General features: G+C 41.1%; 1 protein-coding gene across 1 annotated transcript; it reads left to right on the plus strand.

Annotated features, from left to right (window-relative positions):
• The first annotated feature begins 558 nt into the window (after positions 1–558).
• Positions 559–7977, plus strand: LOC147449709 (plasma membrane ATPase-like). Its single transcript, XM_086522069.1, has 9 exons — positions 559–1308; positions 1810–2307; positions 2884–3072; positions 3168–3443; positions 3903–4383; positions 4908–5113; positions 5226–5629; positions 5889–6155; positions 6983–7977. The coding sequence occupies exons 1-9, from the start codon at positions 856–858 to the stop codon at positions 7107–7109; spliced, it is 2901 nt and encodes a 966-aa protein (XP_086378195.1). The 5' UTR covers positions 559–855; the 3' UTR covers positions 7110–7977.
• The last annotated feature ends 19679 nt before the right edge of the window (positions 7978–27656 follow it).

The raw sequence follows: 27656 nt of genomic DNA on the forward strand, positions 1-27656 counted from the left end.
CACGGGATAGAGCATCAAGCTACATCTGACTACTCTCCTTAAAGGCATGGCCTTCTTGAATGCGTTCCATCACTTTATGCACATGCTCTTAATTATTTCAAGACCATTTATCCGAGTGGGCATTTTTTTCTTCTCAATTTCAACATCACAATCTTCATCTTGTACTATTCATAGAGATGGGCCATGTCCTTGAGGATAGCACATCTCTTGCACAATTTGATTTTTGAAAGTGTTCAAGAAATATGAACAAGGCATCCGTTGTGTGCTTTGGTTTGAGAGTGTCCAAGGTTTGATGATTGCCATGGTTGGACAAAGCTGGAAAATATTCTCTAAAACCATGGTGCCTTGGTGCTAAGAAGAGTTTGAGAGTGGGTTCCAAGATTCGATGACTTCCATGACAAAAGGGAGCAAAGTACTCTCGGACGACCCCATGTATCTGATACACTATATGTACAAAGTATTTTACAAGGAAACATAATCCAGTTGCACCAACGAGGATTTGAACCCTTAACCTGGGGCCGCCTTTGTATGAGCATCTTCTCAAATTTCAACGTGTGCGACTATTCATACTCCCTCCCTGCCCCTCTCTCGAACCCGCAGGAGGGCTGTCGCGCCGTCACACGTTACAGGTACGACACACGCAGTACCCAGGGGAACTATTTCTATAAAGCGTCCATGAACTTTGGACGAATGCATGCACACAGACATGGCACACAGACATGGCTTTGTATGTATCGTTTGTGTCGAGTGCATTCACGGATTCTTTGTATACACAGCAGGATGACGAAGGATTAGGCAGACCCCTCAATTCAGCGTCCATATCAGGCAGATAGCTTATCGACAAGAGTGGGTGCCATGAAAGGCTCTTCCAGACACGATGACGCACCACCCCTTGGTGATCACAATGTTGACCTTAACATCGACCTCAAAAGTGTGGCTATGGAGGAGGTCTTTCATGTGCTTGATTGTAGCAAAGCTGGCCTAACCTCCGCAGAAGCCGCTCGGAGACTGGAAGCAATGGGACCCAACAAGCTGGAGGAGATCAAGGAAAGTGAGCTTCGCAAATTTTTCCAATTCATGTGGAACCCTCTCTCTTGGGTCATGGAGATGGCTGCTGTAGTTGCTATCGTACTTGACAATGGAGAAAATAAGCCGCCAGATTGGCAAGACTTTGTGGGCATAGTCTTCCTGCTCTTTGTGAATTCTACAATCTCTTACCTTGAGGAGCGTCATGCTGGCCAAGCTGCTGATGAGATCATGAAGAAGTTGGCGGCACGTGCACGTGTGCTTAGAGATGGATCCTATGAGGTAGAAACAAGCTCTCAACCATTTTTTTAGTGTTGATTCGTAGAGACACGCAATTCAACTATGAATATCTTTGAAATGCTCAACTTTGGTAGGAACTGGTACCATTTGCTACATACTCTTTGTAAGAAAGGTGTCCAACTAAACTCTGCAAGTGGTCAAGGCTTTGCTTGCTTGAATGAGCTCAAAATGTTTGATGATTTTGTCATGCTGGAAATTAAGCTACATGATACAAGCAAGTGTATTTCTTCCTACATGCCAGAATTCTCAGCATTATATTTTATAGCAAAACAAACCAGAAGGTTGCGATAACTTTTACAGAGGGGTGCAATGTCTAAGACCATAGCGTCTTCTGTTTTTACATGGCTTTTAAAGTTCTCCAGAGAGATTTGAGAAGTTTTGGCAGATGATTGTTATAAGATATGAAATGTTGGTAGTAAAGTTGCTTGAGAAGACCACATGTGGATACAAGCAACTTTGATTGTTCTTATTTTTGTTGTTCAGGAGATGGATGCTGTTTTTATTGTTCCGGGAGACATAATTGCAATCAAACTAGGTGACATAGTGCCAGCAGATTGCAGGCTGCTGGAAGGAGATCCATTGCTGCTAGATGAATCAGCCATGACTGGTGAAAGCCTTCCAGCAACCAAACATCCTGGCGAGGAGGCGTTTTCTGGTTCTGTTGTGAAGCAGGGGGAGATTGACGCTCTTGTTATTGCCACTGGAAAGTACACTCTTATGGGTCATTCATGTCATCTTACCGATACGACAAGAAATCCTGGTCATTTTCAGGAAGTATTGAGAAAGATTGGAAACTTTTGCTTCTTCATTATCCTTGTAGGCATTTTGGGTGAGTCCATTGTTATGGTTGCTCAGCACACACCATATCGCACTGGTGTTGAGAACCTAGTCATCTTGCTCATTGGCGGTATACCCATTGCAATGCCCACCGTGCTTTCAGTCACAATGGCAATTGGCTCACATGCTCTTAGTAGCAACCAGGTAATGAAATGGAACAAGTACTTTGTCATCAGATTTTACACATCTTCTGCCGCCATGCCAAAGCTATGCATATGACACCAGCTTTACTCTTGCCAAGGGCTGCCTACATCAAGCTGAGGGCCCATGTTCGAAAAAGGGCATGGCTTAATCTCACTTTAGGCAAAGAAGCAGCAATGGTCCCCTAGGAAGAGACCTTAGGAAACCCCTCACAAGGGCTGCATGCGCGAGGGTCAGTGCTTGTAACGCATACATTATATGAATCAAAGACAAAGAAGTAGAGGTGATCCACCGGGAGGGGGGTCTTGATTTATGGAACTCCTTAAAGCTATGATGGTGTCACCCATGAAGCAAGGAAGATTTGAACGCACGGCATTCTGCCTTGCGGTCTTTTGTGGCTTTTTCTTTTCATTTGCTCACAGGCTCCATCGACAGAAATTTCTCATTATTGGGAGTGCAGTTCAAATTTTCCTGTCTGGAGCACAAAATTTTCTTCTACAAATAAGGTCCTTGGAGATGTTTTTCTACAGCGCATTGCAGGTACTCACAGGCTTTGTACAATTGCTATGATGCTAACAGGCTGTGGTAAAACGCATGACTGCAATTGAGGAACTTGCTGGAATGGACATCCTTTGCTCGGACAAGACAGGCACTCTTACTCTTAACCAGCTGACTGTAGACAAGAATATTATTGAAGTAGTTTCACCAACAGCGGACAAAGACCTGGTTTTGTTGACCGCAGCACAAGCTTCTCGTCTAGAAAACCAGGTCTTGTGAATTGAGAATACAGGCTGTGTTCCTTAGTTTCATCATGCACATGAAATTTGCATTTTGTCCTAACTTGCCTGCTTGACATAGTACAGGATGCTATAGACAAGGCTATTATAAGTATGCTTGACGATCCCCAGGAAGCTAGGGCTGGTATTAAGGAAGTCCATTTTCTTCCTTTCAATCCGGTTGACAAGAGAACCGCAATCACCTATCTAACACCTGATGGAAAGATGCATCGGGCCACCAAAGGAGCACCAGAGCACATTTTGGCATTGGTACACAACAAGTATATGATAAGCGAGAAAGTTCACACCATTATTGATCATTATGCTGAGAGGGGATTACGTGCCTTGGCTGTTGCTTACCAAGTGAGTTCTTCACTATCTTGGTCGGATGTTGCTTGATGTAATCATTTTGTATGTTTCAGTCCATTACCACAGTCCCAACATACACTGTTTGTATTTCCTAAGTTCACATCTTTTGATTTTTCCTACATATGCATGTACAACTGTATGGCTTTTATAAGTTTTTTGGTGACAATTGGGAAGGCATTTTTATTGCTGCTTATGTATGTTTTTCAAAACTTTTTAGATGTGTTTTGTATGATTCCACAAATTCATGTATGTTAGGTATCTGAGTCTTTTGTGTTTTATGTTTGCTTTTATACTTTCAGACTTAATGGACAATTTGTTTTTATTGCAGATCAGGATTTGGCTGTATGTTATTATGAGCCATGACATTCATGTTGTGTTTTGGGTTTCATAGGCAGTTTTGGTCTTTTGCAGACATATACTATATTTTCTTTCTTTCTTTTCTAATATTTGCAGGAGGTTCCTGAGGGTACCAAAGAGAGTAGTGGTGGGCCATGGGAATTTTTGGGCTTGCTTTCTCTGTTCGATCCCCCTCGATTGGATACAGGTGAGACGGTGTCACAGGCATTGGAGCTTGGTGTGGCTGTAAAGATGATAACAGGAGATCAATTGGCCATAGCCAAAGAAACTGCAAGACGGCTTGGAATGGGCACCAACATTTATCCAGCATCTGTGTTGTTTGGGAGCCATGACGGTGCTAAGCAGATGGGCGTAGACGAAGGAGAGCTCTGTGAGCAGGCTGATGGATTTGCAGGAGTCCTTCCAGAACATAAGCATGCCATCGTCAGTAAGCTCCAGAAGAAGAAACACATTTGTGGGATGACCGGTGATGGTGTTAACGATGCACCTGCTTTGAAAAAAGCAGATATCGGCATTGCAGTCCATAATAGCACTGAAGCTGCTCAAAGCGCTGCAGACATTGTACTTACTGCGGCAGGTATGCTCATCTGAAGCTTGCATTGAGGGTTTCTAGTACACTTACTGGATGCTAATCCTCGGTCATGTCTTCACTCCATTGCTTCTTTCAAGTGCGGACATATATGTTCGTGTGTGTCACTGCGCTCTTCATTGAAAGCCACAGGCGTATGATAACTCTCCATGAATGAGCTTGCTAACATACATTTCTTAAATTGTTGGATACTTGTAAAGAAGCCTTTTGTGAAGTGCCTTAGTGTGTATTGGTCGTTGTCAAAGCCAAGTTGTCGCTACTTCTAGAACATGTTTCAATTCTATTCCTTCTTTCAATGGAAGGCATATAGGTTCAAGCTTGTTATTATGTTTTTTTGAAGCCAAAGGCATGCAATAACACTGCTTAAATGAGCTTGCTAAGATACCTTTTTTCCTCAAATTGTTGGAGACGTGTTAGAAATTGTTTGTGAATTGCTTTGGATTGTACTAGAAAGTCAACATGCAAAAACTTTTCATCTTAACTCCAACAGTTTTGGTGCTTGATTTTGACAGGGTTGAGTGTGATAATTCTTGCCATTATAACAAGCCGAGAGATTTTCCAACGCATGAAGAATTATACTATATACGCTCTATCGATAACAGTCCGAATCGTCTTGTCCTTTTTTATGTTACTCTTTATATGGAAATACAATTTCTCACCTTTCATGGTGCTGGTGATGGCAATTCTGAATGATGGAACTATCATGACAATATCAACGGTTGGGAGTTAATGAAGATTTACTATTTTAGACAGCAATTTAAGTGCCGGAGCAAATTGGTTTTCTGGTTTTGCATGCTTACATCTCCAACTTGATATGCCCTTGATGACAGGATAAGGTCAAGCCATCCCAAAATCCTGATAGCTGGAAGTTACCTGAGCTCTTTGTGCTGGGCATGTGTTTTGGAGTGTATCTAGCGACTGGCACTGTCGTTTTCTACTGGCTTATACATAGCACAAGCTTTTTTGAAGATTACTTCCATGTGGATCGCGTTGCTGGTGATGCTGCTCGAGAGACATCAATAATTTACCTTCAAATCAGCATCATCAGTCAAGCACTTATCTTTGTGACACGATCGCAGAGCTTCTCTTTTCTAGAAAGACCCGGGCGATTGTTGGTGCTTGCCTTTGTAATAGCTCAACTCGTCGCGACAGTCATTGCTGTTTATGGTGATTGGGGCTTTGCAAACATGAAAGGTTGCGGCTGGGGATGGGCTGGAGTCACCTGGTTGTATAAGTGAGTGGACCGTAGCAAACCTCCTGCTTCATGTTTGTACGTGCATGCATTACACATGTGCACGCACTTACATGCACGTGTACAGGCACAAGCATGTGCATATTGCACTCACATCTTTCTGTTCAGGTAATGCATTGCAGGGTATATCCTACCAGGTTCTCTTTGATGTTTGCTGTACTCATCCACACATTCACAATAGATGCACACTTGGGGCTGCATTCTGCTCGTGTTAAGGCATGCCTTTTTTGTTTTTTGGCAGTGTTGTCACATACCCACCTTTGGATATATTGAAAATTATGGCACGCCATTTACAAACTGGAAAGCCATGGGAGTTATTCATGGATAATAAGACTGCCTTCACACGTCGGAAGAATTACGGAAGGGACGCTCGACAGGCACAATGGGCTGTTTTGGTCAGGCCCGGTGACAAATCACTCTCTCCTGCTGCTGCTTCCAATGCGGGTGCACTTGATTCAACAGGACAGGAGGCTGCTACAAATGCCAGGAGGAGGGCTGAGATAGCTAGGTATTGTGAACTTGAACTCTTTTTCTTGTCTAGTGATGTTGCCTGGCATTTGGGGTTCTTTTGAGAAATGTGGAGGTGCCCTAAGTAAGGTGGTATACTTTTCCTACTACTAGACAAAAATGAGCACCTGATCAAATGAGCTCAAACCTCGTAAAAATATTATTTATTAGTTTTTCCTTCATAATTTTTCACTGATGTATAGCATGAGTCTTAATTTTTTAGATTAGAGGAGTCTTAATTGGGTGGTGTCCAAGAAAGTCCTCTTTGAATCTGCATTTGGGTAGTAAGCTACTTTGGTAATTTATTCAATCTTGTTTGCACTGTGCGCCCGTGCGCAGGCAGGCAGGTGAGCTGCTTGGTACCCAACCCATGTTTCCTGTTGTAGTTGACCTTGGCCTCCTTGCTTCATAGCTGGACTTGGTTGCATTGTACGTAACATTCTTTGTGGGTCTTTTCTCAGTCTAATGCATTATCAAAAACAAGTCAGAATGGCTTACATAAGAGGATGAGAAAGAGTGTTTGTGGCCCGCTACTCAATGCCCCTCTTTATAGAAATAAGCTCACATGGGCCTACATAGACATAAGATGATGCTTAGTTGATGGCCCTCTTATAAAAAAAAAAAAGAAAGAACAAAGGCTTGCTGTCATGAACTTGCCAAATGGCACTAATCAACAAGCCTTATCCAACGGTCCACAACTGCTTCCATGAGATCCATGCACAAAGGGCCAAAAAAATGGCCATGAATGTGGGCACTCGGCATCTATTGTTATAATCCAGCAGATGTTGAATTTCTCATTCTATTGTTTACTTGGTTTGAGCTATACAGGCTTGCAGAATTATATAATCTTAAAGGACATGCTGAAGCCGTGGCCAAGTTCAAAGAACTGGAAGGAAGCTCGAAGGGAGGAAGTTCAAAGGGGGGCAGTTCAAGGGGGCGTCAGCCGAGTTTTTGAGAAGTACCAATTTAGAGATATGTGTTTAATCATGTGAAAATATGTTCATGGTTACTTCAGAGCATTGTAATGAAGTAAAAATTTGCATCAATTCTTTGGGCTAACCAATCGAACTTTGCCGCAAAATAGAGGACCCTTAGCACACCTATAAGTGTGGCACAGCCAAATATAGGCAGGACAAATGTGGAGTTCTAAGATGTTCTTCCATACCTTTTTATTGGTTTTTTCTTCCATGTTTCTGCTTATATTATACTCAAAGGAGACTGTTAAACCTAGAGGCTTGGGTTCTTGGATATTAGTATGGCCAACGGCCTTCTACTGTCATCCTCTTCCATCAGTTACGGTCCACGAGTTGCTACTATCATTGATACATTTTGATGCAAGGAATGGCAGTGAAGTTTGTCATTATTTATGAGAAGCACAACCATAGTGCAGAAATGGCAGCTCTTCCATCAGTTACGGTCCACGAGTTGCTACTATCATTGATACATTTTGATGCAAGGAATGGCAGTGAAGTTTGTCATTATTTATGAGAAGGACAACCATAGTGCAGAAATGGCAGCTCAACTGGTAGTGTCATGATGATAATCAACACATTACTATATGCCCTTGTGGGCTAGGTAGTAATCGACATCATTTTCTTATTTTAAGTAAATATCCATGCTTCAAATCATAGTCAAGATCTTTTTGCAAACTTTCAAAGAGGCAAAGCAATATTTAGAGAGATGTAAGTAAGAACATTGTCAAAGGTACCAATCAGGTTAGATCATAAGCAATAATTTTTGTCTGTTGCAAAAGGCCCAACATAATACCGGCCTTCCATGTCTAGGCAAAGATGCATTGCTAACAAAATTTATTACCCAAGATATAGCTCTGAATTTGTCGTTCATTCACAAAAGTGACAACCTATTGCTTCTTTGGAATAACGGCAATGATTGGCCTAAACAATGGATCTAAATGTTAGCAATAAGAATTTTTTAATCTGGTTCGTAGTTAGAACAGCAATGATTGGCTTAAAACATTGAATCTAAATGTTAGCAATAGGTATTTTTTGATCAGGCTCATTGTTTCCCATTTAACTTGGTAGATTGGCTTAAAACATTGAATCTAAATGTTAGCAATAGGTATTTTTGATCAGGCTCATTGTTTCCCATTTAACTTGGTAGATTGTTACCATTGCTTATAAAAGAGGTCCTACTTAATGGAAACTTTATATGACTTTGGTGTATTTTTTAGAAGATAGTTTGGGATAATGGAGGTGCCTTCTTGAGTGTGAACTCCCCTTTCTAAAACTCTCTTTTCTTTTGATGGGATAATCTTGTCGAAGTGGGAGCAAGGTGTAATAGTTGGGACACTTGACTTGCCGTGGGTGGTGGGTGAGATTTAATTGCTTGCTATCGTGTTGCTCTCTCTTTCCCCTCTTTGCACCCGGAGGTCACTTACTCAAAGCTCTCTAATCTCACCTCTCTGCGTGTGTGACATTAGGTATTCCCTTTGGAGTGTTGACTGCTCATTCTCTTATATTTGAATGTGATGGATTGTATTGGCTTTTCCTAATGTTGGTATAGGTGCATAATATGACCTCCCTTGTGCTATATAGGCCTTTTATACTCATTTTCACCAAGTAATCTAGTTCATTTTATGTCTACATTCTACTCAATTTCCATCGAGAAATTAGCTTTGTGATTAACATTTCATTAGCATGAATGCTACTCTCTTTTATCCACCCTAAACCCAACATATGGTATCAAAGCCATTAGTGTAATTAGCATCTCTAATCACTCCCATCGATGTTATCTCTAGCTTGATCTTGTATACATACACCTGTGCAATTGGTTTCTACATAATTTTCTCTCATTCTCTCATGATAAAGATCAATCAACCTTCATTATCTCATTAAAGGCATGTCCATAGGCCACTACCTTCATAAGAATGAAAGGGGCTAATTTGACCTTGAGTAGCACCTCATTTGTCATTAATTAGACTATTTTTTTCTTCACATTAGTGGATAGGCCTCTGTATGAGCTCTCATTAGAACCCTTAACCTTTACATCGGTCTTCATTAGCACCACTAATCGATTTTCCAAAACCGAGTGTGTGCACCCTTGGGAAGACTATAGAACAATGTTTAAAGAATCTAATTTGGAAGAAACTTATGTGAAAGGTGCATGGCCTAGTGGATAGAGGCAATTGTTTGTATCAAGCATGGCCACGAGGTCGTGGGTTTGACTCTCAAAACGCCCATTTTTAGTAAAAGAAAGTGGGTGATGAGTGCAAAGATGTTCCTCAAGCTCGCATGTGCAACGTGGGATTTGAACCAAGGTGCCTAGCATAGAAGGCAAGATCTCTACCGGCCCTTCATGTGCTAATAGAAGCAACAAAGTGCATGATAACTTTTACCAAGCATCAGACTCACTGGTCAAATGCGACAGCTTGTCATCACATTCACATTGCCCTATAAAGCCCATTCAGGCCCACCAGAGACCGTTCTTGTTGTCGATAAGGGAAATGTACATTTATTATTCAAGTGCTCATTAGGACCTGACATAAAATCTATTATCTAACCAACCCAAATGATTTTCTCATATTAAACTGATCATTTTATGCGGGAGAATAAACAGGAACAAGGGTTAAGATTTAGACATGTGCTTATAGATCTATCTCAACACGGGACCAATGGTAAAGGGGCCCAAATGAGAGATGGTCTATCAAAGAGCAAGGCTAACCAATGGAGCATAAGACCTTAGGGTTAGCTTCATTGAAGACCTCCAATAGTTAGTGTAAAAGTCCTTTGACCTTAGGTAAGCTAGGGCTGAGCTTGAGGTGGGAACCCGGCCCAAACTTAAGGTGCTTGTTGTGCTTGATGACTAAGGTGCTTGAGGTGCCTAATGATTGAGATGCTTGAGACGCTTGAGGTGCTTGTCATGCTTGAGATGCTAGGGTTGTACTTGAGATGAGAACACAGCCCAAGCTTGAGGGGCTTAAGGGCCAAGCTTGGGTGGGAACCCAACCCAAGGTTGAGTGGCTTCACACACACAAGGCATGCTTAGTACGAAGAAAGCAAAGGGGACACTTGTCAAGTTCCTCCTCATGTTGCCCTCATGGTGTGCCTGAAGCCTATTGGCTGCCCACCCAATGGGTCCAATGATAATTTAGGAGATTTAATTAATTGTCTTTGTATTTATCAAGTCCTCTGTTTCAAAGGGGAAAGGGGGACACTTGTCCCAAGGCTACCCTTGTTGCTTGTAATGCCTCCTGCTTGTGATTGGCTAGGGCTGGAGGGGTCCAATGAGCTTCAAGCATAAGCTACAAGGAGGGGTTGACCAAAGCAAGCTAGGGGGTTGCTTAGGGGGTATACTCTCCTACACACACTCACACACACACTAATTATGCAATGTGCAAAGTGCAAGAGATCCCTCTCCTTCAAGCAAGTAGAGGTTGAGAGCCTACACCAACACTCTTGGCTATGGAGTGCAAATCCAAACAAGAGCCATGCTTCAATGCTTAAGCTTGCCATCTTCTCCACCTTCATTACTATGCTATTATGTATGCTAGCAAGAAGATTTGTGATAAGTGAGGAACTAATTCTTTCTCCTATGAAATGTTTCTTCTTCCTCTTCCCTACCCTCTTTCCCTGCTAGCTCTCTCCACCTTCGAAGGTGTTTGAGGTCTTGGGACTGAGGCTTTGGATAGTGAAAGCTTTCTTCAAAGTTTATGTTATGCTTGTGATGCATGAAGCTTTCCATCTTCATTGCATCACCTAGGTCACAAGGAACACACAGATTGTATTGTAACAAGTCTCTCTTAATGGGAGAAATCATAATACAGATGCCTATTGAAGGGGGGACCGGCTCCACATAAATCCGGTCCTCAACTGTTGTCATGTTCTCTAAATTATCTCTCTTGCAAAAGTATTGTTCATGCCAAGTTAACTAATTGCTATGAATATGTTACTATCTTCAATTATGTTCTCCCGCTATGCTCACAAAGTAATTTCTCAAAAGTACTCTCATGAATTTCCGCTACTCTCAAGTTAAATAGACCAATTCCATTACATTGGTACCAAAGAATTTGGTTTCTCTTTTCTTGCTTAAGAAGAGAGGTACTTAAGTAGCCTATTAATGGTTGATGTTGTTAATTATATTAGGGTAAGTGGTATTGGGATCTATTATCGGTTTTGTTGAGCCCATTATGTGAGATATGGTCCACACCTCGGGAGCTTTGGACTTAATAATGGAGTCTTTTTAGACTTGCATATGGTTTTACCATTATTGAGCAATAAGAAGTCCAAAAGGAGCTGGCCCTCGGCAACTCTGCTATGTTAGACTTACTCCACTACTCTATAATTAACCACTTCGAGCCATGGGTGTAGATACTTAAGAGCCGATTTTCAAAGGCTAAGAGGAGTGGCAACTAAGGTTTTGAATTGCCAAAGCATACACTAAGTACATACATAAAATTTTGTTAACATGGCTGACAATAAGCAAGAGAGTAGAATGAACATTAATAGCTTTGATTTTGCACATGAAGGTGCTAATGATGATACCCCCATGTTTGTGAATTATCTCGTAACTAGGTTGCAGCAAGCTATGGGCAACCCTGCTTTGCAAGCCGAAGTACTCAACAACTTTGCGCTTATGGGATTTCTCTTCCTCTCCAAGAGGAGAGAGAGAGCTTAGGAGGCCTCTTGAAGAGACCCCCAAAAGAAGACTCTCTCCCCTACGAGAGGAGGAATCCAAAGAGCAAGAAAGCAATGAAACTATAAGTTCCTCTGACGATGTGGCTCCACGAAGACGGCGGTCTAGACGATCGCCCACTCCTCCCAAGAGGAAAAGATCAACACACAGTCCTTCTCCTCGTCACCCCGAAAGGGAAGAGAAGAAACAAAGGAAGAGAAGGGCAAGAAAGAGGCCACCCTCTTCTCCTTCTTCTTCACCTTCCTCCTCTTCCGACGAAAGCTATGGCTATTCTCCTAGAGAATACAGGAGGGAAGGACATCACAAATCATACCCTGCATAGCGAAGGTCACAAAATCTAAAGAAGTTCAAGGAGGGAGGAAAGAGTATCTCTTTTCTCACTTATGATGGCACCTTTGGTGCTACCGACAAGTATTGGCCTTCATCTAGCAATTTGATGTGGCCTTTGGAGACAAGGGATTCACAGAGTCCTCCAAGCTATGCCATGTAGCTATGCACTTCTAGAAATCAGCTCGTCAATGGTGGGCTAGCCTTCGTGGCAACGACGAAGCCCCAAAGACATGGAAAACTCTACGAGTTTCCATCATGAAGGAATTCCTTGCAAGCAATGCAAAGGACAAAGTGCTCACCGAATGGCGCAGCTTGAAGCTTCTCTCTCATGAGTCTATCCACAAGTATGTAGACAAGTTTTGGGATTTAAATCTCAAGGCTACTGTCTTTCAAAAGATAGACTTTGCCGAGCAAAGGCAGCAATTATGTGCGGGGTTACCTGAAGAGATGGCAGAATGCATCAACTCTCAACGGCCTGCTTCTATCAGCGAAGCAATCCATCACACCATGGTTTCTTCATGCATCAATTTCCATCAAGGGGCTAGACGGAATGTCAAGTCCATGGAAAACAATGACAAAAATGATGCAAAGGGAAAAACCAATGCTCAAAATTTTTCCCAAGGCACTTCCAATAACAACAACAACAATCTGTCCAAGGAGAAGGGAGTTTACAAAGGCAAAAACAAACTCTCTCTTGAAGAGCTTGAAGCTTTTCGCAAGGACCATAAGTGTTTCAAGTGTGGGGAGCAAGGACATGGTTATCGTTCTTGCCCCCAAAAGAATGCTCGCAGTGAGACTCTAGGGCTTCTACCATTGAAGCTCCAAAAGAGGATGCTCATTGCAAAGGATCATGACTTTCCTTTGCTTGGGGAAAGGTAAGAGAGCATGAGAGATGGGAGATATGGTAATGACTGACACAGCTTTCAAGGGTCAGCAAGCCTCCGTTACTCCCTTGATTGGGAAGTTGAGGCTTCATGTCCAAAGCTATGTTGACAAAGAATATTTTTTCGTCTCTCCTCTCCAACATGAGGATTCTATCCTAGGGGCGCCATGGTTTGATTGCATGGATGCCAATATGAAGTTCCCTGAAAGGAGAATCTACTTCACCTACAGGGGAAAGAACATGTATATAGATGCTAGTGAGCGTGGTTGCACCATTCCACTTGTAAATTCTCCTGCTTTTGATAAATCAATGAAGAGCTCAGTTTTCTGCATACATGATATTTGTCAAAGAGTCTCTAAAAGATCCTAATGTTTTATCAAATGTAAATGGTAGGAATCAAGAAGAGTTAGACTTGTCTAATTTTCTAAAAGGATTCCAAGATATGTTCATCGATGATATCCCTATGGACTTACCTCCAAAACGAGGGGATGATGACCCTCGCATTGAGGTCCTTCCAAGAAGCTCACTGCCTAACAAGCCTCCTTATCAAGTCTCACAAGCTCAACAAGAGGAGATCATGAGGCAAGTACAGGAATTGGTAGACAAAGGGATGATGAGGCCTAGTTCCTCTTCCTTTTGTTCTCCAGTCCTTTTAGTGCAAAAGAAAGATGGCACATACCGTATGTGTGTGGACTATCAAGCACTAAGCCATGTCACTATCAAAACAGATTTCCCTTGCCTCATGTAGAAGATCTGTTTGATAAGCTACAAGGTTCTACCTACTTCAATAGGATTGACCTTAACAGTGGCTATCATGAAATAAGGATAGTGGATGAAGATATCCTAAAGACCACGTTTTATACAACATTTGGTCTTTATGAATATCTAGTCATGCCTTTTGGATTGACTAATACACCAGCTACATTCAATTGTCTAATGGAGAAAATTTTTAGACCTTATTGCAAATTCACTGGAGTGTTCTTTGATGATATCATCATCTACTTCATGTATTTGGAGGAACATAAGCAACATCTCCAAGTGATTTTTCAAACATTGAGGGAGACTAAGCTTTTTCTCAACCAAAAGAAAAGCGAATTTTTCCTTCGAGAGATTCAATACCTAGGTCATATTATCTCTCAAGATGGTATTTATATGGATCCATCAAAGTTGCTGGTAATAAAAGCATGGCCTAACCCAAGGAATTTACATGAGCTAAGAAGCTTTATTGCTATGTGCGCATACTATAGACGCTTCATAGCAAAATTCTCTCAAGTAGCAGGACCACTACATGACTTAACTAAGAAGAACGTTAAGTATGTATGGACTGCTAAGGAGCAAAATTCTTTTGACAAGCTCAAGGAGAAGCTTACATCTCAACCAGTCCTCATGCTTCTCGATCTCTCAAAACCATTTGAGGTCCAATGTGATGCTTGAGGTGATTACCTTGGAGCAGTTTTGCTTCAAGAAGGGCATGCCATAGCATATGAGAGCCGAAGGCTCAATACGGATGAATGAGTCTTGAGCATTTATGAAAAAGAGCTTTTAGCTGTTCTACATGCCCTAGACACATGGAAGCACTACTTATTGGGGACTCCATTTATTCTACGATTGACCACCAAAGTCTCAAGTATTTCATGACGCAAACCAAGCTCTCCGACAAACAAATGAGGTGGGCAAATTTTTTTTCGCAATTTAATTTTCATATTGCTCACATTGCTAGTAAGCAATATTCAATATTGCTTACGAAGACCAATATACAATGTTTATGACTCCCCTTCTTACACTTATAAGAGGTGTAGCAAAAAAAAAAATTACCCTTGTCTTACATATACGGTTTGTTTAATTCTTTGAAAACATTCTATCCATGACTCTGTTGTGTGACTAAACTCTCTTTGCATTTTTTAAATATTAGTTTATGTGCATACTTTTTGATGGGATTCTTTTGATTTCCAACCCTCAAATAACCCAACACCATGAGAGAGAATAAAAGACAATAAGTACTCATTGTGTAATCCTCAATGGCAGCATGTGAATATGGATAAACTTGAGCTTATTTATGTGAATACAATGGCAGCATGCAAGTACATATAAATTTGGACTAATTTATTTGAAAAGAGTCTAGGTCTTGTAATATCAAAGACTAACTCTCTATTGAAGTGATATGGGAATTACTAATATTGTGCTAGCATTGTTTGTGTCATATGTAATCATCAAACTCTCGATCTTTATATGTCAATGGAGATATAAATGATTAACAGAATTCATAGAGAGAATATATATTTCTCTCCTTTCAATACATCTTTATTAACAGAATTCATAGAGAGGATATATATTTCTCTCCTTTCAATACATCTCAATATCTATTAACTGACTTCATAGAGAGACTATATATTTCTCTCCTTTCAATACATCTCAATCTCTTCTCCTTTCCCTTTTCCCTTTCCCCCTCAAGTGAAACTTATATCCCCCCTTCCACTTATAAGTTTAGAAGGGAAAATTATTGGGGACCTACACCTAACTTATATGCTTATAAGACCATATTAGGTATTTTGGTAAGAATATCACATTATGGGAATTTCTAAATTGACCACATTCGTGTAATTTGGGAATTATCCCCTTGAAGTGGAAAAATACGAGGAAAACGTACTGATTTAAGGTAGGTAAATAGAGTACAACTCGTAATGGATTGTGGTGTTGACAAATACCAAAAGTCAAGAGGATGCACTACACATGAACTCTTATAGATGTTCCAAATTACATAAAACAACTGAAGATACAAATAAAGAGCTTATTTAGAAAATTGACTTGTATAGTCACAATAAAAGCTCCAAATAAATTTACTCCACGTTTGAACCACATCTACACTTTGATCCAAGTGTGGTTGATGTGCATGCATGAGGCCTTTTTGGCTTTTTGAGCATGCCTTTCTGGAATCTTAATTCTAGAAAATGGTCCTCCTTTGTTGGGTCTCCAAGACCAAACAATTGCATCTACATTTTCCCACACTTGGGAATCTTTATAGTTGACAACCCAAAAACCCTTCCAAAAATTGTTGTAAGCTTGAGCATATGTCATCCACTCTTTCTTGCACAAGGTGCCCAATATTGGATCAACATTTTTTTGTAATTTGGTGATGTAGGCTCATTATCAATGTCAGATAGAGCCATTGCAAGCCAAACTGGATAAATTTCTATTTCATTTGGAACTAGCATAACAAAGTCATCTTGATGCACATGACACATGGGTCAAACTCTTCCCTTGGTCTATTTCGTTGAGGCCCACAAAAATTGTCATTCAACTCCTCAAGGCCTACAAATCGTTTTGCTCCTTGTTGCAAACTCCTTGTAGTGCTTTGTAGGTTACCAAATTCTTGAGTTTTTGGCCAAAACATTTCATACAAGACTCCCTCTGATATGATTGGTTCCAATCTCTTCAATTACCTTGCTCCAATAATCTATCACGGGTCTATAATACATCGGTACATTTGAGCCATTTCCTAAATCTTGCCAGAACTTTATATAGTTCTTCAACCTTGAAATCACCTCTTCATGAGCCTTGACATATTCCGCCATTGGTACACAAGGTGGATCTCCATGCAGTAGCATTGGCTTTCCTTCTGTGTCTGTTTTCCAAAGGAAAATACTTCCACTCCAACTTGAAACACCTGCATGTGCCTTATATTGCATCATTGGTGTCTCATCCTGCATAAAGAACCTAAATTGAAGTGGCTTGGAATGGCCAACAAGCATGTCTTGTCCATCACAAAGATAGCCATCACATTATTGCTTGAAATCGGGGATCTAATTTGTGAGCAAAAATGGAGCTGGAGATGAAGATGAATTGTTTCGTAATGTATCCATCAAATGTGGCAAAGTATAGGTTTGTGTAACTCTCAACTTATCTGAAAGACCTACTGAACATAGCATCTATGTCCTCATGTGTATGCCCAACCATTAAAAATCCTAGCTGGATTGTTTTGAAAACCTCCCTTGCAACAAGCATTGACAAATAGCCAAATAAATATCGATTCTTGTTTTCCCCTGCACAATTATCCAATTGTAGCAACAAGTTCTTTGGCAGCTTGCAAAATGTTGATCTCAATCCCTACTCTACAATTTTAGATGATTGCACAATGGGATATTTTCCATCACTCAAGTTGTGGTATTCCAAAGCTTCCCTTGAGTTCAAAGCATTTAGTAGTGAAACAATGCCCCTCGGTAGTCCATTTGTTACTAGATCAACAAGAGGGTGCTCATATTTCCTCTCTAGGTTATGTAAGCAATTAGCAGTTGAATCAATTGTAAGATTTGGATCAGTTGGCCACAAACCATTCAAGACAAAGTGGCCGTAATGACCTTCTCCATGTCCATGAGTGATCATGCCTATCAATGCCACATGTAAATTGTATCCTGAATCCACACTCTTAGGAACAATGCGTAATCTTGAAATGCAGTCTTCTTTTGATCCATCTTATCATGGATTATGCATACATATTATTGTGGTTGAATTTTAGAATATGTGCGCCATGCATAATATAGACTCCTGCAACTCTTTTGTTGTGCCATGTGAACTTCTCTCTCCCTCAAGAGAAGAGCTCTCTCCTCAAGAGAGAGCTAAACCCTCTCTCTTCAAGAGAGGGTTTAGCTTCTAACCTTGCTTTGATTGAGCTACAGATATTGCACTTAGAGAGCTCACTTGTCTTTGTTAAATTGACATGTGGGTACTCTTTGTTCCAAATTCTATCAAAAGAAGACCATGATAGCTTCTTCTCATAGCCCATTTGGCCGAGTGTCGTGTTTATTTCAATTAAAATATCCACTTGTTTGTACGTTGATGGAATCACTAATTGAGTCTCCCTTGAGCCATCTAGTAGTGTTCTACTTCTATGTGGCATCTTCTCTGAGTTGTTATCCATAACCTCATTTAGCAATGCTCGTGCTAAACTAGTATGTTGAAGTCCTCTTCTCAATGTACATGTGTTCCCATGCACATAGTGGCGTACACCATTTTTGAAATTTCCCTTGTAGTGGTAAAATGATGTCTTTGGTATTCCATGTAGCTCATACCATGCTCTACAGTGAACAATGGAGCCATATACCCTAAACTGGTATTGCATCTTCTCATCTTTTTGATAGCATATAGAAAGAATATCATAAACATAATTAGTGCGTGCTTTTTGATACTCTCCCCAAAATTCTTGTCGTAACCTTGTCACGATATCACGATCTGCAAGCTGAAAACATCTTTTTGCACAACAATCAATGCATGAAACCCTTTGAATTGATTCATTTGATAGATAAAAAGTAGAAGTTGGTGTTGCTCTTGTTTCTTGAATCCTATTGATGAAAGTATATCGTCTCTTCCTTGACAACTGGACAACATTACTCTTATCAAGGTTTCTCCCAACATTGTCATCATTGGACACATCGTCACGTCTTGCTTGCATACCATCAATTGGAACAAAGCGTTGTAAGGGGCTCCCATTCAAGAGTGTTGTCTACTTGATGAGCCACTTTATCAAAGTGATGCTATCCACTTCTATCGCATCCTCAATGCTTACATTTTCCCTTTCAATACCCACACCCATGTAATCATGACCAAGTTCTTGAAAGATGACATAATCATGTGGAAATAAATATAAGATGGTCCCTTCATTCACAGTTTGCATCATTGTATCATCCTTTAAAAGGACCCTCTGATGTCTCCAAGATTCTCGAATTGATGTTTCAAATTCTGGGCTTGTTACAAGTATTGCATCTGTAACTAGAGGATCAAAATGATTCCCTTCTTCATCATTCTTGTAGCTTTCATTTGTGTCAATCAAGTTGCCATCTATTATAGAAGATTGCAAAAGAAGCTTTGGCCACCGAACGACACTCCATAATGAGCCTTGGAGAGATGAAGTATCCATTGTAGGAAATGGTAGGGCCACATCCTTCAAGCAGTCCTCCACTAGTATGGATACATTTTCCTTGCCCTATCTTTGTACCACCACAAGTGGAATCTGGATCTGTTCTACACACACAACCAATCTTAACAGTTTCATTGTCAAGGATCATATGCACTTTCTCCCCAGATTCAAAGTCCATCTTGTAAGTGAGACGATGACCTTGTTAAAACAGATAAATTACCTTTGATCAAAATTTACATTCTCCATTACACACAAATACACGGGGATATGAATACTATAACTCCACCATAGTCAATGGGATGACTACCAATCAAGTCTACACTAAACAATTGGCTAATCTTGTTCTTCAATTGTCTCAATTTAATGGGGCTTGACTTGGATGGGTGGTGCTACAACATGCACAATATTTGCATAGGTTGGACAAGTGGTGGAATTTGAGATAAACAACCCATGGTGCAACAATGGATTGAAAGCTATCAATCTTGTATCAATGCTCAATACCTTATTTTAAGAAGTGATAGCCCTTGCTCCTTTAATGGAGTCAATATTGGACAAGTGATGGACAAGCTTGTGCTTATAGAAAAGAGAACCCCCTTGCTATAAGAGAGCATAAATAGCACAAGTATTGAACCTATTTTTAATGCCCACTACCACCAATAAACTAATGTAGGACCTATTTCTCAATGTCCAATTAGCCCTTGAGGCTTTCAATGGAAGCAAGGTTGGAGAAGTCGTAGGTCTTGGAACCAAAACCCCCTTGATGTATTAAAGCATAAATTGGGCAAATGGTGGACCTATGTGTAATGACCAATGTCCAATGTGAAAGCAAGGTTGGACAAGTGGTGGACCAAGTTTTGAATCTTGAGACCAAAACCCGCTTGATGTATCAGAGCAAGTGTTGGGTATTGAGACAAAAATATCCTTGATGTTTTAGGCCATAGGTTGGACAAGTGGTGGACCTAGTTCAAATGGCCAATCTCCAAGGGTAGTTGGACTACTTTATTAGACCATAGCTTGGACAAGTGGTGGACCTAGTTGCAATGACTAATGTCCAAGGTGAACTATTGGAGGACCTTCGTTCTCAAAGCAAGGGTTGGACAAGTGATAAACCAAGTGTTGGATATCTAGAGCATAGGTTGGACAAGTGGTGGACCTAGATCTAATAGCCAATGGTAAAGTAGGTGAACTACTACAGGAGTTTTCCAAAGCAAGGCTTGACAAGCAATGGACCAAGTGATGGATCTTGATACAAGAACCCCCTTGATATATGGTTTTTCCATGTTTCAATACAGCTTAGGTTGGACAAGTGGTGGACCTAGTTCAAATGGCCAATCTCTAAGGCCAGGCGGACTACTACAAATTTGGAGTACTATATTAGAGCATAGCTTGGACAAGTGGTGGACCTAGTTGTAATGACTAATGTCCAAGGTGAACTATTGTAGGACCTTCCTTCTCAAAGCAAGGGTTGGAAAAGTGATAAACCAAGTGTTGGATATCTATAGCTTAGGTTGGACAATTGGTGGACCTAGATCTAATGGCCAATGGTAAAGCAGGTGAACTACTACTACATGAGTTTTCCAAAGCAAGGCTTGAAAAGCGACGGACCAAGTGATAGATCTTGATACAAGAACCCCTTGATATGTTAGAGCATAGCTTGAACAAGTGGACCTAGTTGTAATGGTCAATGTTAATTGTTAAATATTGAAGAATAAAACCCAAGAGCATAGCTTGGACAAGTGGTGGACCTAGTTGTAATGGCCGATATCCAAGGTGAAGTATGCGTATCTATCTTTTTGTGTGTATTTTCTTTCTTATTGTCATGTTTTTTCTCTTATTTTATGGTCACAATTCAAATTAGAGCATGCAGTAGCTCAAAACAAAAGTATAGTTTGGGAGGATCTTGGCACACTTTGCAACACAGTGTTTGACCTCCAAAGTAAGCAATTTTCATCTAGGCCAAAATAAGCTAGTCTCATATATTAAAGACGAAGATCAAGATCAAGATCAAGGCCAAGGCCAATTGGGGCTCTATATTTACCTTAGGTTATTTTCTCAAAATAATTCACTTTGGGTTTTTCTTCAAAAAATAGATTTTTATGCATATTTTTTATTTAAAATATTTTTAAATTTAATTATTTTTAAATTTAAGTTTTTAATTCTTCAATAAAATTTAAATTTAATAATTTAAATATTTTAAATTTTATTATAATAGTGCCTAAAATAAGAATAAATTTTGTGACTCAATGACATGCATGGACATAGTGTTTCAAAATGTGTTTTAGGTTATGTAGAACCATTGGCCAAGGGGTGGGAGCCTCTTGTCGCCTCCCGGCGCGATTGCCGGGCGCGGTCGAGGGGCGTCATGTGAATCCATGTCTCGTACTAAATTATGGTTTTAATTGCTTATGTGGCATTTATCTAAAACTAATAGACAGAAAGAGCATAAGCATATCGTGCACCACGCACAGAGAAAGAAACAGAGCACGCGAGCATCGTACACAAACAGGAACACTCACAAGAAGCATCACACACATGCAACATCTCACACGAGCATCTCACACAAGAAGCATCACACACACACAGACATCACACACAGACATCGCATACACAGGTACAACGTTTGTGCGCACAGTTTTCCAATCAAAATCTATCCAGGGTGTGGAGGCGACATCGCAAACGGGTGTGCACGGAACGTGACATCTTGCATACGGCAGGAGTGTAACAACAGGTCTGTCTCTCCCTCTCCCTCCCTCCCTCTACGTCTCTGTGTTTTTGTGTGTTTCTCCCTACCTCTCTGTCTCACTGTACTTCGGTGTGTTTCTCTTGCACGCTCACACACAATTATTTCTCTTCAAGATACAAGAAAACTCAAACCAAATTTGTCATCTATGCTCTCTGGCCTCTTCTCTAATTGCACAGATTCATCAGTTTGCACGCATTCGCCTATATTACATGCACATGACGTACTTTATGCTTGTGTATGTATGTATGTGTGTTATTTCATTCTCAGATTCATGCTTGCATAATGTAGATACATGATAAGATGCACAAAAACTATACATGCATAAGTAGAGATAATTAAAACATTGAAATACTTGTAAACTTGAATAAGTGACTTACTTGTGAGATCTGTTAAGGTTGTTTCTTGCATTGAAGCAGTGGATATTTGTTGAGTTTCTTTTCGTCTAATCTGCTTGTAAATCTGATTGCAACTTTTGCTTCTCAACAAAAGTACTATAGTCTACATCTATGCCTATTGGACGTAACTGGTTGAAATGTGGGCAAACAAAGAATAAAACATGTAAACAAAATGGCATTCTATTAGGCTATAAAGAAATGGTTCACTTTTTTAAAATGAATATATATACTAGAAGTTTCTCCCTCTTTGATAATCTAAGCTAAAGATGTTGACCTTTTTCTCTGGGATATAGCTTGTGCAAGTAGTGGCTCTTATGTAGGTTGGACAAATGGTGGACCTTGAGGCAAGTAGATTATAAGGATCTCAAAACAACACCTTGTATATTCAATCCTTCTTTGTGTATAGGTTGGACAAGTGGTGATTTGAGGTGAGTTAATTTGAATTTAGGCGGGATAGTTACATTGAACAAAGCTAGCTTCTAGATATTTTTAATTTAGATGGGATAGTTACATTAAACACAATTCAAATCTAGGTGGAAAATTTTGAATTAAGGCGGGATAATCAAAGAACATTGGGTATTATATTTTAAATTTCAGTGGCAGTAAAATTTAAAATTGGGCGGAAACTTTTGAAATAAAGAGGGAGAATTTGAATTGAAGCTGGAGAATTTTGAATTGAAGATTGGACCAGTGGTGGACCTTGTACACAACGCAATGAAATATAGGTTGGACAAGTGGTGGACCTTGATGTACAACATATGATGTACAATACATGTTTCAAATGAACCTAGCTTGGACTGTGGGGGACCTAGCTTAGATAGGTGATTTACCATGTTCCAATGGAGCCTAGCTTGGACACATGGTGGAGCTTGCTTATATCCCATGTTTCAATAGAGTTAGTTTGGACAAGTGGTGGACCTAATTTGGACAAGTAGCGGGCCTAGTTTATACATCAAGTACACCTTGCATCTCTAAAGGTTGGACAAGTGGTGGCCCTTTGGATTTAACCACACATTTTTTATGTAGCCTAGCTTGCACAAGCGGTGAACCTTTGCTTACCTCCATGTTTCCAGGTAGTCTCGATTGGTAGTCTCGATTGGACAAGTGGGTTTCCAAGTTCCAATGGAGGCTAGCTTGGACAATTGGTGGAAAGCTTGGACAAGTGGTGGAGCTTGGAACTAAAACCCCCCCTGTACAGCATACCATGGAGTTTCCAAGTGGTGAGAAACAATATTGTAGCTTGGAGGTAGCTTGGACAAGTGGTGGGCCTCATAACAAAATTCTCCATGTACAAGCACATCAAGGGTTTCCCAATCGGTGAGAAACAATATCATTCATGGTTGTCCCTACCTTCAACAAGTGGTGGATTTCTAGCTTAGAAAAGTAGTTTCCCATGTTGCAATGGTGCCTGGCTTGGGCACATGGTGGAGCTTTCTTTTATCCCATGATTGAATAGAGTTAGATTGGACAAGTGGTTTCCCATGTCCTAATTGAGCCTAGCTTGGACACATGGTGGAGCTTTCTTATATCCCATGTTTCAATAGAGTTAGCTTGGACAAGTGGTGGAGCTTGGAGCTGAACTCTCCATGTACAACATAATATGGGTTTTGCCAATGATGAGACACAATATCATAGTAGATGAGGGTGCTTGGACAAGGAGCGAGCATTAATTTTTTTTTTTTCATGTAAAATACACCATGATTTTCCAATTGGTGAGAAGAAATAATGTTCAAGGTTGTTTGTAGCTTGGACAAATGGTCGATCTCTGCTTCTACCCATGTTTCAAGGAAACCTAGCATGGACAAGTGGTTTCCCATGTCCTAATAGAGCCTAGCTTGGACACATGGTGGAGCTTGCTTTTACCCCTTATCAATAGAGTTAGCTTGGACAAGTGGTGGGCTCGGAACTAAATCCCCCATGTACAACATATCTAGGGATTTTTAAATCGTGAAAAACAATAGTGTAGCTTGGAGGCAACTTGGACAAGACATGGGCCTTCCTAAAAAATTATTCACGTGCAACATATTATGGGTTTTCCAATTGGTAAGAAACAATATTGTTTCACATATAACCTTAAAGGTTGAATATGTCATCCCTAGCTTGGAAAAGTGGTGGAGCTTTGTTTCTCTCCATATTTAAAGGGAGCCTAGCTTGGACAAGTGACTTTCCATGTACGAATGGAGCCTAGCTTGGTGTTAAGGCGGTTACGCCGCTAACGGAAGCTAAATAGCGAGAACTCAACCAACAACAGAATTTGTCAGACGAGGACGGAGCTTGACCCGCAGGCGCATGGAAACAACTAGGTGGGTGTCAAATCACCTACTCGACCTTCTAATGACAATCACTACTAAGGAAATCAAATCTAAGTTCTAAAATACGCAAGTGACTGAAATCCGTACTACGAACGAATGCTATACGAAACAGGATCTAGAATCATTGAATCGATCTCAAACTCAAGGGGAAGTCTATGCACTAGGTAAGAACAACACCCTAAAGACTTGAACTGCAAAATCAACCTATAACCACTCCGTGCGGTAAACGCGTATGAAGACAGGCCGAAAAATACAGGTGACCGAAACTTGACCCCGATGGTACCAATGTGTAGCTCTACTCGTTGTGGTTCTATAGATATGCTGCACGCTCTATTCCGACACACGAGTTGGAAGAAAACTCACACCGAAGCTCGTAGGAACTTACCACACATAGAAGCCGATAGCGCGCACTCTTGGTATCTGTGCGTAGCTCTCGCCGTTGCTAACACAATGGCGGTGTCGCTTCTCCAATGGCAGCTCCGTAGCTCGCGTAGCAAGGAGATAAGACTCTCTCTCTCTCTCTCTCACTCTCTCAGACACAGTCACGGCGCTCAAAAACTCACTTTGATTAATAATTGAATCTCCCTTAGGTTACAAAACTTTGGCTTATATACCTCAGCCTTGGAGGTGAGAACATCTCTAATTATTTACATCAACAGGTGAAATTACTTCGGGATTACAAGCTGGAAACTCAATTGAGTCCCGTTACTTAATGAATGGCTCAAATCAAGATTAATGTCGAAAAGACATTTATTACAATCAATGGTTACAAAATGATGGGTGTGAGCAAAAATGTGGGTGTGATCCTCTGCTGGCTCAACACTCCCCCCCTCCGCGTTCATGTCGTCCCTGACATGACTTTTAGGCTTGATCAATAGAGTCCTGTCGTCTTGAGCATCTGCAAATGTGATTCGTAGCGTAGGTTGCCGATGGTCAAGGTTGGGCCAAATATTTTGCTTTCGTGAGTGAAAAAGCCGGTGTAGAAAGCTTCTTCGAATGTTTGCATGTGGAAGCTAGGCAAAAACATAATTCTTTGGTATAAGAGATGTAACACCTTTGGGGATGGCTGCAATGATAGATCATACATCATATCCGTCACTGTGTCGGCCGTCGATAGTAGACTCGAGGTAGTGGCTTTATCTGGCGTGAACACTTCAATGCATGCTAAGAGAGTCCTGCAGATTTTCTTTAGCATCTGACACGAAAGGTCAGGAGAGCCAGTAAAGAGTTTGATGGTGCCCGTTAGGGTTTTCACCATGTAGGCTTTACCTATTCTCTCTCCTTCCTTTGGCCCTGGCATCCTGGGATAATTAAGCCAATTTGGCTTCTTTTCTGCTATCCTGCCATGCTCTTTCCAGTTTCTGACTCTTGGCACCTTCCTCTGTTGACTTTTCTATTTGGTCCTGGAGCCTTTGTTCTTCTTCTTCAGAGATTCCTGAAGTCGAGGCCACTTCTTGAACTGGGGCTGGAACTGGGGCTGGATCTTCAATTGTGGTTGCCTCTCCAGTTTCTGGTAGCTCTATGGCTGCTCCCCCTGCTTCTTCTTGTGGTGTCTCTGTTTCTCTTCTTTGTTGCTCTTGGAGGTCTTGGAGCTGTTTGCGGAGGGCCTCATTTTCTGTCCTTAGTGTTTGGTTTTCTGATGTGAGCCTCTCCTCTGCAGCCAATGATCCCTCCGCCATGTGCAATCTTTGCACTTGCTCTAACCTTAGCTCTCTTTGCAAACTTCTGACCTGATCTTCTAGAGCTGATACAAGAGCTCCCTCTTGTTCGGTTCCTGCTTTGCTAGCTCTAGGGGTGGTCCTGAGTCTCGTGATTGTCCTTTCTTGAAGTTCGACTCTTTCCCTTAGCTCAATGAGCTCATCCTTGGCTGCCTCCAGCTCATCTTCTATTCGCTCCTTTGCTTCCTGTGAACTTGTTACCTCTCTTGAAGCTTCGGCTAGTTGGAGTATCAAGCCGTCTCTCTCGTTTTCTGCGTCGTAGAGTGATGCTTTATGACTTTCAGATTCAGTCACAGCATTCTCTAACTTTTTCTGCAACTCTGCTTCCTTTTGTTTTGCTGTCTCAATTGCTACCTCCTTTGCTTTGGATCTTTCTTTAATCTTGCTGAGCAGTTCATGCACAATGTGCATGTCTTTTTCATCTTCATCTGTCAACTTGACAGCTCTTTCTGCCACCACCTCCAATGGCTTCGGCTCTTCTAGTATGTTCTGTTCGTCCATTTTCTCTTCACTCTCCATTGTACCTTTTGTCTTTTCCTTCGTTCCTTTCCGATCATCATGTTTTCGTAGGGATATCCCATAAACTGCCTCCAGGGCCTCCTCTTCACTGTATCCGATCGCGACCAGATCCTCATAATCATCTTTCTTTTGCTGAACTGGATCTATCTCCTTTTCCTTGGTCCCGGCCTCCGGCTTTTCCATAACTTCTGTTTCTATTTCTATTGTGGTCTCCTCCACAATAATTTCCATCTTCTTCGGGCTTGGTACAACAGTAAAAGAGGGCTGATTGTCCTCAGTCATCTTGGCTTTTCCTTTGTTTGCTTGCCCGTCTTTCCCTTGAGGTTCAGTAGACTCATCTACTTTCTTCTTCCCCTTGTCGTCCTTTTGCAGCTCAGCTTTTAAAAGCAAGCTGTACTTCCTCTTCAGTATAAGGCTCGACAGGTTGCTGCTCCAGTATGGCCTCCGACTCCTCATAAGCCCTAATATATTGATCATATTGATCAACATGTGGCCTGGCTGAGCTGGTTCCGACTTTACTGGGGTCTGGCACCCACAGTTCTTCAAAGTCCCCCTTTAGAGCTCTTTCCGCTCTAAACTGCTCTACCAGCCTTTCCATTCTTGCGGTTTTTTGACTTTTGGTTTCGGCCTTCTTCTTCGCTTTCTTCTTGAGCGGCTCGTCCACAGCCTCTTCAGGTTCTGAAACTATTTCTAGTTTTTGGCGTGCTCTTGTGGACGCCCTCTTGGATACTTCTTGCTGTTCTTCCTCCTCATCGGCTTCTCTAAGCCACTCATTCTGGGAGGGAACCCGTGGCCCTTGATCTCTGGATCCAATAGCTTCATAAGCTATTCTTGTCAGAACTTCAGCTCCTCCTATATACTTTGGCTTCTGGTTGTGCATGGCGATTACTTGCTCGTGGATGTATTGAGCATAATTCACCTCTTTTGGCATGTTGCTCTTCAATGCCCATGTGATGGTTGTCGCAATGGCATGGGGTGGTGTAGTATACTTCTGCGGTCTTTTACTGCACACATGGAAAAACTGGTTGTATAATCGGCA

The sequence above is a fragment of the Adiantum capillus-veneris genome, chromosome 10 (assembly GCF_014529385.1).
Source record: "Adiantum capillus-veneris isolate H3 chromosome 10, ASM1452938v2, whole genome shotgun sequence".
NCBI lineage: Eukaryota > Viridiplantae > Streptophyta > Polypodiopsida > Polypodiales > Pteridaceae > Adiantum > Adiantum capillus-veneris.

What these genes read in the sequence shown, in the direction of transcription:
- LOC147449709 (XM_086522069.1), top strand. Translation starts at nt 856, where the DNA reads ATGAAAGGCTCTTCCAGACACGATGACGCACCACCCCTTGGTGATCAC. An exon ending in ATGCTCTTAGTAGCAACCAG is followed by an intron (nt 2,308 to 2,883) that starts GTAATGAAATGG and finishes TGATGCTAACAG; the next exon opens with GCTGTGGTAAAACGCATGAC. An exon ending in CCTTGGCTGTTGCTTACCAA is followed by an intron (nt 3,444 to 3,902) that starts GTGAGTTCTTCA and finishes TAATATTTGCAG; the next exon opens with GAGGTTCCTGAGGGTACCAA.